The 15,759-nt window shown below is 36.9% G+C and overlaps 2 protein-coding genes across 7 annotated transcripts; both read right to left on the reverse strand.

Moving 5' to 3' along the window:
• Positions 1-3,726: 3,726 nt before the first annotated feature.
• Positions 3,727-13,600, reverse strand: LOC110872924 (replication protein A 70 kDa DNA-binding subunit C). 6 transcript variants are annotated; one of them, XM_035976274.1, is made up of 11 exons: positions 13,367-13,600; positions 11,713-11,784; positions 11,498-11,582; positions 6,092-6,267; positions 5,748-6,015; positions 5,560-5,644; positions 5,376-5,488; positions 5,146-5,227; positions 4,972-5,068; positions 4,725-4,891; positions 3,727-4,648 (listed from the first exon to the last, which is right to left on the reverse strand). In XM_035976274.1, exons 4-11 carry the CDS (start codon positions 6,248-6,250, stop codon positions 4,261-4,263), a joined length of 1,359 nt encoding a protein of 452 aa, XP_035832167.1. In that variant the 5' UTR covers positions 6,251-6,267; positions 11,498-11,582; positions 11,713-11,784; positions 13,367-13,600; the 3' UTR covers positions 3,727-4,260. The 6 variants fall into 6 exon arrangements, with proteins under 6 accessions (XP_035832167.1, XP_035832166.1, XP_035832164.1 ...); XM_035976273.1 differs by having other exon boundaries at positions 6,092-6,270; XM_035976271.1 differs by having other exon boundaries at positions 11,498-11,610.
• Positions 8,165-10,859, reverse strand: LOC110870055. The gene is made up of 5 exons (XM_022119255.1): positions 10,130-10,859; positions 9,878-10,020; positions 9,598-9,766; positions 9,064-9,268; positions 8,165-9,002 (listed from the first exon to the last, which is right to left on the reverse strand). Exons 1-5 carry the CDS (start codon positions 10,857-10,859, stop codon positions 8,165-8,167), a joined length of 2,085 nt encoding a protein of 694 aa, XP_021974947.1.
• Positions 13,601-15,759: the final 2,159 nt, after the last annotated feature.

The raw sequence follows: 15,759 nt of genomic DNA on the forward strand, positions 1-15,759 counted from the left end.
TCTTAGGGTTTCGAATATTATCAATGGATCAGAATAATCAAAGATAGATAAGAAGCTTACTGTTAAGATCGATTGAAACAAAATCCAACTGTTGAAACATTCAACAAACACAATCAACTTTATCAGAAAAAAGGACGATCAATGAGAGAATCGAGATGATTAGGTCTGAAGAAGATACAATAGATTAAACATTACAATAAACAATCATATAAGTACTTATACCTGGTCATTGAGAATGATGAATCGGCGAAGAACAATTGAAGAAGAAGAGGTATTTTCAGATTTAGGGTTTCAAGAAAGTGAGATGTAATACGCGATATGGTATGAGAAAGTGAGATGGGTGACCCGAATCAAATTCGGATCCCGTGCCCAATGAGTTTTTTTTTTTTTTTTTTTTTTGTGTATTGAGAGTTTGGATGGATTCCCTCCCAAAATCAAAGTCCACTAAACAAATGGATGCCACATCATCAATTTGGCTTCACCATTCAAGGACAAATAGCCCAAATCATCTCCTTTATTAATATATATAGATTTTTTATAATATACTAAGAAAACATAATAATAAAAATAATAATAAATTAATAACATATATTCACTGTTTATAAGCACTTCCAATTAATATAGATATATATAGATGTATATAAATATAATTGAAGAAAAATCAAATTATTAAAAATTTAAAAGGGCTAAAAACGTATAATATATATAGTATAGGGTTACAATATTTAGTTGTTAGTTATTATGATATACTATTAAATTTAATAATATATATTAATAAAATATGTTTAGTGTTCATGATTACTTCCGATTAATATAGATAAAATATATATAGTTATTGATTATACTAATAAAATGTAATAATAATAAATTAGTAAAATATGTTCATGATCACTTCATATTAATATAGATAATAATAATATAGATAATAGAGATAGGTATTTAAAAGAATCACTGAAAAGTAGTATAAGGCTATAATATCGGGTGTTCAAATGGAATTCCTTCATCAGGATTTCATAACTATCCGCTAAAATCTAGGTTAACGTATACTAAAATATTTGATCAACCTATAAATTCATCTATTAATAAGTAGTTTACAATTAATGCAATCTGTCTCTAGATATCAACCTACGTTTCATAACTTCTGCCTCTAGATATCAACCTCGAGAGATTTACTGACGAAAGATTATGGCCATATCAGCGTCTTCATACGAGATTATACTTCCAGATTCCCGACAGATTATAATGGTGAACGCGCAACCAGGTGAACGTGTAGATAACCTATTGATTATGGATCTCTCTCCGACTCAAGTAGCAATGATTCAATACTACGAAGACATCCAATCCGTGTTGTTCGATGATGGTGGGCCTGCTTATACAACTCATTTGATGGAACTCGTAACGAATAATGAATCAGTGACCGGTGTTATATCCTTGGATGGATCTCAAGTGGTGGATCCTGACATGTGTGTAACGATTACTAGTTATATAATGGATTATCATGAGTCTCTTCATGCTAATGACTTGTCTGAAGAAACGATTGATCAGGAGAATTCGGTCAAGATTGGTAGAAACGGTGATGAGGGGAAAGAAGAAGAGGACGTTTGTGCGATTGGTCTGCAAGAATTCGAGATGAGTGAGAGGTGTACCACACTCGAATGCAAACACAGGTATCATCAAGAATGCATTGAGAAATGGTTGGAGCAGAAGAATGATTGTCCGATTTGTAGGGCTAAAGTTTTCCCTGTTTTGAGTAAGACTTGTTTGTACTATAGGGTGGGTTCTTGATTCAAAAACTACAATAGTACTTTTGGTGCAAATTTGCAGGGCTACACTGTCTTATTAATGGATTTATTGGTTAAAGTTTCGTGTTTATTTAACTGCATAGAATCCAATACTATTTTTTGTTGTCGTTTTTTGGTTAATCTCAACTAATTAACTGAAATTGGATTTTTATTATTAATTAATGAAAGAAAGTTTATTGATATGGTAGTATGAAGTTTAGGGAAATGCAAGTGTAGTTTTAAATTAAAGGGAGCAAAATTGCCTAATCAACATCATAGAAGTGTTTTTCTACCATGTAATGCATGTTCATGCATGCATGTTAATATTCTAGTAACTTTGGGTCAAAGATTTACCGTAAAAGAAATTTGTAAACAAATGGTGTTTGAAATAAAGTTTAATGGTGAATTTAGTTGATAACTATCAAACTAGTTGTTTTGTAAAGAAAACTGAAATGATAGATTGAAAATGGTGAATCTCAAATATGAGATATTCTAAAACAAGTATCTAAACTATGCGTGCTTCGCGACCCACTAAATGGTAAAAACATCCTGTATGTTAAAAATGTGCAACAAAACACTTAAGAATTGGAAATCAGTTTGTTTCATCGTGAGTTTAAAAAGATAACTAGACGAAGAGGTTGAAATGGTAATATTAAATCTGCAGCACTCCACTGCTAGAAAACTAACTAGGCAGTTGCAACCAAACTTTGCGACCGGCAAGAAACAGTGGCAACACTAGCGGCCAAACTCAAATTTGTCTCAAAATTTGCGATCGTCAAAGTTTCGGTTGAAAATTTTGCAATTGCCTTTTTCGAGTCGCAAATAGGTCACAGTTCTTATTATGTAAAACTAAAGTGCAATTCACGGTCGCAAATTAGGTTGAAAAATTTGCGACCGTGTTTCTCCGGTTGCGAAAATGAATAAAAAAAAACAAAACTTAGAAACATAATTTGGTTGCAAAATTGGTCGTAAATTTACGACCGACTTTTCGGTCGCAATAATATATGAATACTAACAAACGATAACTATAAATATATAATACGATCGGAAATCAGTCACAAAATTTGCAACCAACTTTTTTCAGTTGCAAGCTTTTTCACAAATTTTTTTATCACAAATCGGTTGCAACAGTTGCGACAGTAATTCCGGTTGTAAATAGCGGTCACAAATTTGCACCGGTTGCAAATTCAGTCGCAAAATCCGGTTAGCGACTAGGTCAGTTTCTGTCGCATTTTCGGTCGTAAACCGGTCGCAAAAAGTTTGGCAACAGATTTGCAACTGAAAACGCAGTCGCAATTGATCTGTTTTCTCGTAATGCTCACAATGAACAAAAGAACAAAATAGGACTTAAGCAGTTTTCGAATTTTATTAATGAGTGACTTTGGAAACTCGCTTACAATTACTAAGAGCATACGTGGTCTAAAATTCAAACCTCCTAGTCAGCATGTCACATCATTCCAAACTACCATCATTATAAATCATCATTTCGTTATCCACCTTAGAGCATCCACAATAGTATTTATGTTGATGCTTTTAAGGAGAGAGAAAGGTGAGGTGGATAAGAGAGGGTGTGAGATGGAGGAGAGAATGTGTGGTGGTGTATGTAGGAAAAAACATGTATTTGAGGAGAGAAAGGTGTTGTGAGAGGGAAAGAAGAAAGAGGAGAGAGAAGAGAGGAGAGAGAGTGTTGTTTTTAGATGATAATATGGAGCAAGAGAGAGAATGTGTTTGATTGGTGGGGCAATGCCACCTTGACACAATAAAAACATCAAAAAACACCCCTTATTGGGGATGCTCTTATCACCTATCTTTCCTTTTATTTAACTATATATAATTTATGTATTCCATTTTAGAAATCGTATAAATATTTATTATATTTCGTTTATATTAATAATGAGATTGGTCGACCCGCGCGTTGCGGCGGTATGTTAGTGCTGAGCTTTAAAAGGTCTAATTTTATATCGTTGAAGATAAAGTTAAACACATAGTTCATGTAGTACAAAGAAGTGTAGGCTGCTACGTCATATTACATATTTTAGCACATTGCATATTCAAACAAACTGTGATCTATGACACACAAAACGTTGCTTCTTTCTTGTAGTCGCAGGTATGGCCTTCCTTCTGGTAGTGGCAGGTGTTGTACAAAAGTTTAACTTGAAGAATTTATGACCAAAAGGGACCTGCACTTGTGTTTCTTCAATACTACTTTCTAGCATTGGCATGTGTTGTACAAAAGGTATGAACCGTAGAAGCACTACCCAAAAGGGATTTCACCCGGCCTTAAAACTGGGTTTTTTTTGTATAGCATACAAAATGTAACTTTTTTTCTGCATTGGCAAGCGTTGTACAAAAAGTTAGACCTTCCCAAAAAGGATGCTTGCCGCATAGCAGATTAGGCTTCTAGTATTTGGCTTGTTTTTCACCAGAACCTTTGTCTGTAAAACTTATATGTGTTAGCTATTTTGAACTATACTTATACCTACCTAATGAGTGTTAATGTTAGTTTTGGATGTAAATGCTGGAGTGCCCTTTTAGTCGTAGTGGTCTTGCGGTTTGGTGTTGGTGAGGGTAACATGAGGGCCTTTGGTGGTGTAGTGATTGTATGAGGATCAGTTGGTGTAGTGTCGCCATTGGTAGCATCAGTTGCCTTGTTGACAACAATTGATTTGTCCTTTACGGTCAGGTTAAATGTCATGTGATTACCGATTTTCTCAACGATTAGGTCTGGAAGTATCTTGGGATCTGTGTATCCTTGCTTGATAATCATCTCTTCGCAGGTAGTACCCAACATGTCAGTCATGACGTCGTTGAAGAATACCACATCAGTGAACGATGTTGCATCAATGATCGATGCGTTTACACAGTACCTGTTAAGTCAAGGATTGAATGTTAATCCATGATAGTTTGTTTTTAGGAATATTAAGGATTGTATATTTGTCTTACATGTACTTCGGTTGTGGGTTTTCATCATCCTCACATACAAAGTGGATTGAATCACTTTTTTCTTGATACAACTTCTTTGTACACAAAGAGTATTGGACATAGTACCATTTACGGGACGCATAGATCTCTTTTATCTGTGCATGACAGGTGAAGCGGGATTGTGGTACCTGTAAAAAAGCTATATGAAGTTAGATTGAGTGGGGGTTGTATTTAAGAATTTAAGAGATGTAAGTGTTGGGAGAGAGACGTTGACAGTTTTGTTTGCTGATATGTTTTTAAGCTCTTTGACTGTCACTGTGTTCTCTGCGGGCTGTATTGTCTTTCCTGCCAGTGATGCTTTCGGCCTAAAATTAACATTAACAGACGATAAACTAGTGTTTGTCTTGGTATTGATATGCCTACAATTGGTAGAATGGAATACCTGTCAACATGATGTTGTATCTCTGGGAATGTTGGATTGACAACAATGGTTGTTGCATTTGTTGATTCCAACTGTTTAGAACCTGATACACATAAACTTTTTGGAATATAAGTACTTTAGAAGTTTAAAAGGATAACATATTAGGTTTGATCATATTTATTTATGTTTCAGTAATAGTAAACGAACCACAAAATCATGTGAGTTTATTTAATGTTATTTCAAGAACTAACCGTTGAAGTCAGTGACTAAGGTTGATGTGATTGCCAGAATATCGCTAGGTATTGTCTCATTCCCGATGAGGTCGCGTTTTTCTGGCCATAAAGTGATCTCAATTGGATTTTCTCTGTTGCAATTCAAAAGTATTATTACTTAGCTTTATGGAAAAGATGTCATAAAGGTTATATGTCATCTAACCTGTCATCTTCCATGTCAATCTTTTGTAGCCTTTTGTTTGTTCTTGTGGTACTCGGCCAGTGCTTTTTGACTCGACCTATGAAGTCTGAAAGTTGACACATACTTTAGACTTCATATATTATCAAGTCTGTATCTAAAATTTAGATGTGTATATATATATATATGTGTGTGTGTGTGTGTGTGTATACCTGCGAGTAACTTCGTTGACCCTGATCGACTTTTGACTTCCTCGTAATTAGCGAAGTTAAAGTACTGGGTCGGTATGTTGGTGTCGGATAAGGGAACAAATCTTGCTCTTTTTCCAATTCTGAGGGAAGCGCTGTGCTGTACGGTTGGCATATACTTTCTTGACTCAACTACTATGTAATTGTTGACCCTGTAGCATGACTGAACTTTGATGATTGAGTCAAAGTATGCTTGTTCCTTTTGGTCTGCTATTGCCTCAATAGCGTCACCCTGCAATTAATCAAGATGCTGTTACTTAGAGCATATGACAGGTTAATTTAGTTATGTATAAAAAAAGCAAGCTTACGTGTTTGTCAACGAACAGGTAACAGAGCTCCTGACTTTGGCTTTTAGATGATGGCTCTTGTTTTTTGCCCACTAGTATCCATGTTTTCACAACCCGTATTTCAATTGGTTCTGGTTTGTCATGTTCTTTCATATCAGACAGACGCTTGGAAGACATCATTGTGTGAATGTAGATGACTGCTGTAGGTTGATGATCATTATCAGTATGTAAATATAATATATATCATGTAACAATGTAAATGCTATAAGTATACACATTATTGAACTCGAAAAGTAAAAAAATCTGTCTTTTATCTATGTACACTATTGGAACAAATGGCTTTAGAATCTGTGTATAATGTGTTGTGTCTCTATACATTATTTATTTCAGCTAGGAAGTCAGAGTATACAATGTTACTAGTTGTGTTTGAGTCATCGCCTTCTTGTGGGACAATAAGAATTTTTAGTGCATTGGGTGTAGTTGCTCTAGATAATGCTACGTACAATTGACCGTGACTGAATACCGGTTGTGGTAGGTATATTCCTATTTTGTGTAGTGATTGCCCTTGGCTTTTGTTTATCGTCATAGCATAGCATAGCCTTAGTGGAAATTGTTTTCTTTTGAATACAAATGGTAATTCGTTATCTTTGTAAAAAGCAATTCTAGGTATGTACACATGGTGACCGATAAATTTGCCTGTGATTATGTGCGCTTCAATAATTCTTGGCAACAATTGTGTAATTATTAGTCTTGTGCCATTACAAAGGCCGTCAGTTGGGTTTAGATTTCGAAGTAGGATGCAGGTGCGTTGACTTTTAATTCAAGGGAATGTGGGGGCAGCCCATTAAAGTTCAGAAGGTTTAAGTATTCAATTGGATATAGCATTTCAGTATCGCCATGATCACCAGCATGAGGAGTAATTGAACATTACTAATGTAGGTTGTGGTTGTTCCAGGGGTCATCTTAATAACCACTGAGTTGATTTCGTCTAGTGTATCATTTTTGGGACACACAATTGCCTTTGTAGATAGTGTTGCAGCTAGGGCTGTTCAAAAGCTCGCGGCTCGGAGCTTGCTCGAAACTCGCTCGGATTTAGCTCGGAAAAAGCTCGCTCGATTTGGCTCGGTTTAAAAGTGAGCCGAGCCGGCTCGGCTCGGTTAGAAAGTGAGCCTAGCTCGGCTCGGCTCGTAACGAGCCGAGCATGCTCGGTTCGGCTCGCTTTGTAGCTCGGCTCGGTTTAGCTCGAATTATTTTACTTATAATAAGTTTTAATTTTATATACATTATAATATATTACAAAAAAAACTGATTATTATTTACATGTATATAGGTTTGTAATTTGATATTTATGGCATATTTGAAGATTGATTACCATACTAATGAACTAATATTGTATTTTATTGAAATTAAAACTTATTTTGCGTTGTTAAACTTGATTTTGGTTTGAATTGTATTAGGTTGAACTTATTTTGAATATATTCTTTTAAATTATTGAATAATATTTTAGGCTATTAAATTTTAAGAGGTATATATTAGTTTTTTTTATAAAATCGAGCCAAACCAAGCCGAGCCGAGCTAGCTCGGTTTAAAACCAAGCCGAGCCCGAGCTTAGATTTTCAGCTCGGTTTCAAATCCGAGCCGAGCCGAGCCAGCTCGGTTTATAATCGAGCCGAGCCCGAGCTTGGCCTGGCTCGGCTCGGTTCGGCTCATGAACAGCCCTAGTTGCAGCTGATGGGTTTTCTAAAGTGTTAGTATCATATATAAAATGAATAAGGTTTGTGAGTGCGTCTTTCGTAAAAGGTATAAGGTATGGTATAAGGTATTCTGATGGTATTTGTAGTTTCCGTGTGTTTATTGGTTCATTTATATCTGGTGTTCCTAACATACCGTCGCCTACAGCTACCAGCCAAGACGAAAAAGCGGAGATCAAGTTTTTGTCTTGCAGACTAAGATTTGGTCTTTGAAGACGCATGTTTTCAGTTAGTTTGTAGATGATGAAATCCTTCCATAGATATGACCTTGGTAGAGAAGAAGCTAAGATCATTGCCTTTGAAGATTTTGGGATTATTGGGAGTGTCTGTCTAAAGTCTCCACCTAGTAACACTGACTTTCCTCCAAAAGGCTTTCAGAGTTACTAAGTAAGTCCTTGAGAGACCTGTCTAATGATTCAAAGCATTTTCGATCATTCATTGGTGCTTCATCCCAAATAATAAGTGATGTTTCACTTAGTAGTTGGGCAAGATGAGTGTTCTTTTTTATATAGCAAATTGAGTCATCTGCCATATCTAACGGGATTTTAAACCGAGAATGAGCTGTTCGACCAGAGGGTAAGAGTAGTGATGCTATGCCAGAGGCTGCAACTGCTAGGACAATACTTCCTTGGGAACGTAACGCTGAAATGATCGTCGTCCATAAGAATGTTTTGCCAGTTCCACCATGTCCGTAAACAAAAGCCAGGACTTGTTTTCCGGAGGAAATAGACGATATGACATGTTCATAAATCATTCTTTGTCGAGAATTAAGACATGCTCGAGAAGATTCATGTTCAGATGTAAGTAATTGTCTATCGTAATTCTTTTCTTCCATAAGTAATTTGTTATTCAAGTGCTGAAGCAAATTAGACTTTGGCATAGGTAGTCCGAATTCAGAAAGAGATGAAGGAGAGGCTCCTGAACGAAGTAATAATTCAAGTTCGTATAATAGATATTGTCTCAAGTCATCGTCGTTGGCTATGTCATGATTCCGTTGCCCATCATCTGCCATCTTACGCCATTGCTGGTTCCATAGCTCAACCGGGTTTGATATCTCACAATACAATAGCATTTGCGTGAACAATGAACGTAACTCTGAAGCAGTGGCCCAACCTGCAGCTTCGTCAAATGTATATGACCACTCTCTGTCGTCTCCTAGTAACCCTAGTTTTTCACATGCACTACGAAATGTTGGACAAAGTTCACCATGTACTGTTCGTATACAGGCATAGGAACAACAACCTCTTTGATGACCTAGCAACATCCGCAAAAAAAAACGTCTCTCCACAACTTAGATGTATGTATATGAGCCGTCCTATCGCAGGTGTCTTATTTGATACTCTACGCATCCAACATTTGCATGCTGGATCCCACCTGTATTCCATGAGATAATCAATGTAGCGTAGATGTCGCCCGTTGCTGTCTTTCTCATTGTTTCTCAACCATTCTGTCAAAGTAGTGCATCTATAGAATGTGTTTGCTGCTATGTTGTCTAGCTGATCATTATCTTTAAACGTGATGTGTTGCATGTTTTCTAGATGAACAGCAAGGATTTGCACGTGAGGATTTCTGTCATGTATTAGGAAGTTAAGTATTCTCCAGGAGGCCTCATGAGGACATATGAACCTCGCTTCAAGAAAGTTTCGAATTTCATCTACATGAGGGGAATCAGCAGTATGTGTGTCTTCAGTAAGGGAAGGTGATTTTTTAATCGTGTAACGGATACGATCAGCTCCCCCTTTGATATGTACTTGAACAGGTATTTAATGAGCATACTCCAACCACAGTATTCAACGTTGATGTGAGCCATATAATGCATAGATAAGACACGATTGTATGGTACAACGTACCCGTTATCTATTTTCATGCCATTCTTTGTTACAGTGAATCCAGTTGATTGTCTTCTGTAATGAACATATCCACTGTCGTCGAAAGATGTTACTTCCTGATATTTTTTGGATAGTTCTTAGAGCAAGAACCAGAGGACATGCATGGCGCATCTGGTTTAACTATACCGCACGGCCCATGAATCATAAGATCCGTGACAATCTTATACAATTGAGGTTCTAGGGTTTGGTATCTCAGCAGATATATAGTTGTCAACGTCGGATGCGTCTTTTATTCTATACGGCTGAGTAACCCACAAAAGCAAGTGACAATGAGGAAGGCCCCTCTTTTGGAACTCGATCGTGTATAAATCTGCAGTGGAGTTAAGAAGCAAGTTATATCAATATAACCTACGGGACAGGTTTTATATTGATGACGTTTACAAAAATATTGCGCGAAGAGGTAATGATTAGAAGACTACCTGTAGCAACATCACCAAATGGTTTATTGGTCTTCAAAAAATTCATGATTGATTTAACCTTTAGTTGGAATACTCTTGCGATGATGTCTGGCCGATCTTGGGCCTTCAAGGATGGAAACCTTGCCATATATCTTTCAATCTCTGGCCATTTCACATTACATGTAAAAGTAATGAAATATTGTGGATTCCCATGCACTCGACATATAGCCAAAGCATCTTGGTAATGTTTATACATGTACCGGGGACCACCTATGAAAGACGAAGGCAACACAATTCGTTTGCCAATATCACGTCCTTCAGTATCACCACGTTGAACCGCGTCATGTACACCTTGAAGGAATTCAGTACGAAAGACATTTTGATTCATTCTATAGTAATCAAGGCGGCTTTCCTCGATACATACATATGCATCAACAATATATTGTTGTAAAAGCCGACCTCCCCTTAAAAGTAGACTATATACGTTTGACCGATCATGTAGCAGATAACTGTAATACATGTTCATGGTCATCTTTTTGTTTTGTGATTGGTTTCTATCACGTAGACGGAGGTCAGGTGACCAACCACTTTCACCATGAATGAAGAGTAATGGATATTGTAATGGCATGTATGACTGATGGAGTTTGTTTATATGTTGTGGGCCACCGTCTCTTTGTCGAATAATAATGTCAAAGCGACAGCATGTCGGATCACCATCAGATACAATTGCACCAATACAGTCTGGAGACATAGCATTTTTGGAGCCATAAAGACAAACGTTAAAGTGTGGTACATCGGTAGAAGAACACACGTCTCTTGCCGTACGGAAAAGTCTAACTTACTTATTGTACGTTTCTAATGTTTTAAGAAGAAAGGCTACAATTTCAGGTTTTAAAGCCGTGATTTTCTATCAGAAGCAAAAGCGTGTAGTCTGTTGGAAACTTCGTTCTCTGTGTCGTGTATATACATTTGAAGGAAACGCGGTCGCTCATTTGGTGGTGGGCATAAAGTACCTAGCCAGTGATGAACCTGATCCTCAATCTTAAAAACATAAGGCCCCGAACCATCGTTAACAGTATCATCTACTATGGCACCAAAAGAGGTCATAGAAAACATAGAATTATATGCCCTAATGTTTGTAAGAAAGTCAAGTTGCTCATAGAGCTGGACAACAGTAGCATGAGGTCGTTCAGGATATGGAAGTGTCACACGACCTTCTTTGCAACATTGTGTATACATAGAACGTTGGCTGACCGAGGCTGAAACTAAGCGCTCGTCATACCAAAAGTAAGCTCCGCAAAACTCACAGATTCTATCACAGTCACCAATATCTAAGTATAATGATCTATTTGCAGATGAGTTACGAAGTAGAGTAGCGCGATAACTAACCTGTGCTGACGACTGATAAAAATGATTGTTATTCGACGTTAGTGATGAGTCTGGTGGAACAGTAGACTGGCGGCGAGGTTTTTTTCTAGGCGGCATGTCCAATGGACAGCAAACTAATTATAAATATGTAGTGACAGCAAAGACGGATAAGGTATAAATGACAATTTATAAAACCAAGCACAACAATAGACAAATTTTGGGGAAACCGTGTTTACCTTCAAACACCAAGCTATTGAGCACTCTTACAACAAACGGACACGTGATGAGCCACAACCAAAAGCTGACAACTTAACAGTTAGAAAAAAAAAGCATGCGATTAGCATAAGTGTCGATAAAGGTGAGATACGCTAAATTTGTAACTGAGAATAAACAGATGAGGCTACACATAATTGAATAAATAATGAAAAATGTAGCTAGAATTTTAAAAGGCTGAGACATGATTCTCTTATCCTGTTGCAACCAGCTAAGAATTGCATGTTTGTTAGGTTTAAAAACTACATTCGAGTCAAATCAAATATTGCACCACTCTTTCTCTAATATACACATGGACACACGAACAGCAATTAACCCATTTAAATGACATAAATTAGTAATGTTCAAAACAGCTCTGATAACCAAGTAAGGTTCTGAACTAAAAATAATTTGAATGAGAAATCATGGTCGACTGTCTGGGCATTGAAGCTTCTTTACATTCATATTCATTTCATATGCAGATTTGCTGTGACATCAGACAACAGTATGCATGTATATATGACCTGCAGGTATTGTAACTTAACTTTTGAAATTTACTCTTACTTTCTTCCACCGAAACAAACACACGCACACTACAAATTCATCACCACTCCAACCATTTATAATCAGATTCCCAAATATAAAGTAGAGAAAAGTTTGAATAGAAAGGAGTCTTAAGACTAAAAAGAGTTTCCTTCATGCGTAATTTCGATTAATTTTATTCATGCGTAATTTCCATCCGTAATTTCCTCTCCTATAGAATTTTTTAGATATATAAGTTTTCAACCCCCGGTTTTATAATTTTTGTAGGTATATACGTTTTCGACCCTCGGTCGGAGATCTCAAGCTTCAAAATATAAAGTAGAGAAAAGTTTGAATAGAAAGGAGTCTTAAGACTAAAAAGAGTTTCCTTCATGCGTTATTTCGATTAATTTTATTCATGCGTAATTTCCATCCGTAATTTCCTCTCCTATAGAATTTTTTAGATATATAAGTTTTCAACCCCCGGTTTTATAATTTTTGTAGGTATATACGTTTTCGACCCTCGGTCGGAGATCTCAAGCTTCACTGAAAGAGCTGGCTCAGATCCTTTTCTCACATGCCATCCACACAGATACATATATACATAATTTTTACTTTACTTCACCATCTTGCATACTGTTTCCTATTTTTAGTGAAAGATGCTAGTTTAAATTAATGGGTTTGTGTTTTTAAATATTCTTGTTGCTTTTTCACTTATGTTCCTTAAAAATACAACCTGGATTTGAAGGTCTCCAATATATAATGCTACTGAACCAAATCCACAAATGTGATACAGGTTGCCAAACACATACATAGCACAAATTCAATAACTTGCAGCCCCAAATTCAACTACATTAGTTATGAAACATTGAGAACCTAACAGTATTCCATCTAATTGCTTTTTCTATCAAATTACCAAAGTAGAGCTACAGTAGAGAAAAACTGACATAATCACTCATTAATGATGTGAAATTGAAGTATTTCGTAAACCTAATATCATGAATGATTCCTAATACACATATTTTCTACAATTTCGATCCATACAATGCAGGTTTAACAACACAAAGAGGATGGATTGAATCAAATGAATAATTTGAAAAAGGGGGAAATGAATACCTTTATGGAATTGCCGGAAACACGGGATGTATAAAACCCTAGCAAAGTAGCAAAACACAAATTATTATGAGAAGTTGGTAATTTGAAAAATGGAAGTTATAAATGAATAAAACATAAGAAAATTTGTGAAGCACCAAAAAAAAAAAGGAACCAAGTATAAATCTAAACTCATCTTTAATAGAGTTCACAAAGTTTAGATTATAAGATTCACACTGAAAGAAAGCATGGGATGGAAAAGAACAAACTTCAGAGATGAAGATGTAAAGTAGAGAAAGGTGTAAAGGCAGTGGAAACGTGGCAAAGGAGGAAGAAGGCATTGTAGGTAACGTGGCAAGAGTAAAAAAAAAAGAAGCTTGAATGAGTTGTACACATAGCTTGAATAACTTGTAAAAAATTCTACAGTAAAAATAACTCACATCACCATTTTATAAATTAATATAGGGAAAATATATATTTTTCTTTTATAAATTATATAAAAATTAATTTACCTTTAATTTTTTAATTATTTTTTATTTTCAGATGATTACTTTTCCAGTGACAATTTTTTTTCAAATGTTCCAACGACTACGTTTTTTAAACAGTTACTGTTCCAACGATTATATTTTTCACACGGTTACTTTTCTAATGACTATTCTTTGAAACCTCATGTGCTCGTCTTGTCGGCGTTCTAATTAGGTTTGTGTAACAGTTCATATAGGTTTGTGTAAAATTAAAATGTCAAATTAAATTTAAATAATCCAATCTGGCTGTTTTTGATGATAATAATCCCAACATAGTTTATTCCCGCCAGTGGTTCAACCTTTTTCATTTTGTTTGTATAATAGTCTGCCATTAAAAAAAACTTAACGGGGTTATGCCGACGTTGTGACAACCGGTAATTTACACCTCTTAATTTCGCGATTAACAAACGTTTAAGGTGATAATAAATAGTGTTTAAGGCACGAATTAACTTAATTAGGCTCTTGGCATGCCTAGGAACGCCTATCTAACTTTACAGTGCGCGTATATTGATTTGCGGGAAATCTATTGAATATTAAGCGGTAACGAGCAGACACCGGACAAAATACCGACAACACCGACAAATACCAAATATATACGTATAATTTAAAAATATGGATTTCGTTTTACGAACTTATCACGCTTTCGAATGTCACAAAACGCAAACGTGAATGAAAAACGCAGAAATCAGAATTTACCGACAAAAAACAACGAAATGGAAGCACTGGACTCGAGTTACGTCTCAATATTAATATATAATGATATATTTAACTTTGTCTTCAAATTTTAGTATCCGCAGTTGGAAACGGATCGAAAAACAGACAAGAAACGACGAACGAAACATTTTACGCGTTATAGCGCAACCGACAAAATACGCTTCAAATTATCGATTTCCGATGAAATTTTGAGTATTCTCGAGTTAACATTATATTTTACGACATTCTACGATGAGCGGGTTCAAAATCGTGCTTCGGAAAACGTATCAGGCCGCGCGAACGGGCTTGTGGGCCAAGGCCCAAGCCCACTTAAAACCCTAGTATATTAGCCATTTTATAAAGTTCAAAACCTAACCCCTTTATTTCTCTTCAACCGCACACCCCAAGTCCACTGCCCTCCCTCTCTAAAACTCCGATCACCGGATTTCTCACTCCGGCGACGCTCCAGCGTCGGTTCTCCAGTCAGCCGACACACACACCTCCATCCTCCTTCCCTCGTACACCCTCCACCCCACTCGCAGTTTAGAAAGCAGAGAAAGAAAGGGATCCGCCGTGTGCGGCGGCGTTGAAACGAGAGCGGGGTGAGAGAGAGACACAAGAGAGAGGAGATCAGAGGGGAAGGGAGAGAGAGCCGGCGGAGCCGGCTGCCGTCACTCTGACCGCCGGAAACGGTGCCGACGCCGACAATGATGATGATGATTGTATGGACCTGCAAAAATGTCCCACAACACTCCGTAAGTAAAAACCCGGACCACTGAAACCCTAATTCTTTTGAAAAACCTAGAAATTCAATTTTTCTGTTCGCTCGCGGGCCGCGTAAGAGTGAAGCCAATCTTACGCGGGGCGCGACAGCTAGGCTGATCTCCGGATAACGATCAATGCCACGTGTCTGACACGTGGCAGACCTACACCGTGACACGGCAACCCTAGCCGTAGCTAGGGTGGCCCTCACGGGCCGCGTAGGAATCCCTTAGAGTTTACGCGGGTCGCGACAAACTCAAATTTCTGCTATAAATAGGACTTGCATGGGCACTTCGTCTGTGCTCGAAAAATTCTTCAAAATCGCTATCTTTCTGTTGAGAAATCACGTTCAAAGTAGGGAAACACTGCTACTATTACGGGGTAATAACTCGATCACTACTACAATACAATGTCCGATTGATTGAAACCGATCCGATG

The sequence above is a fragment of the Helianthus annuus genome, chromosome 8 (assembly GCF_002127325.2).
Source record: "Helianthus annuus cultivar XRQ/B chromosome 8, HanXRQr2.0-SUNRISE, whole genome shotgun sequence".
Taxonomy (NCBI): domain Eukaryota; kingdom Viridiplantae; phylum Streptophyta; class Magnoliopsida; order Asterales; family Asteraceae; genus Helianthus; species Helianthus annuus.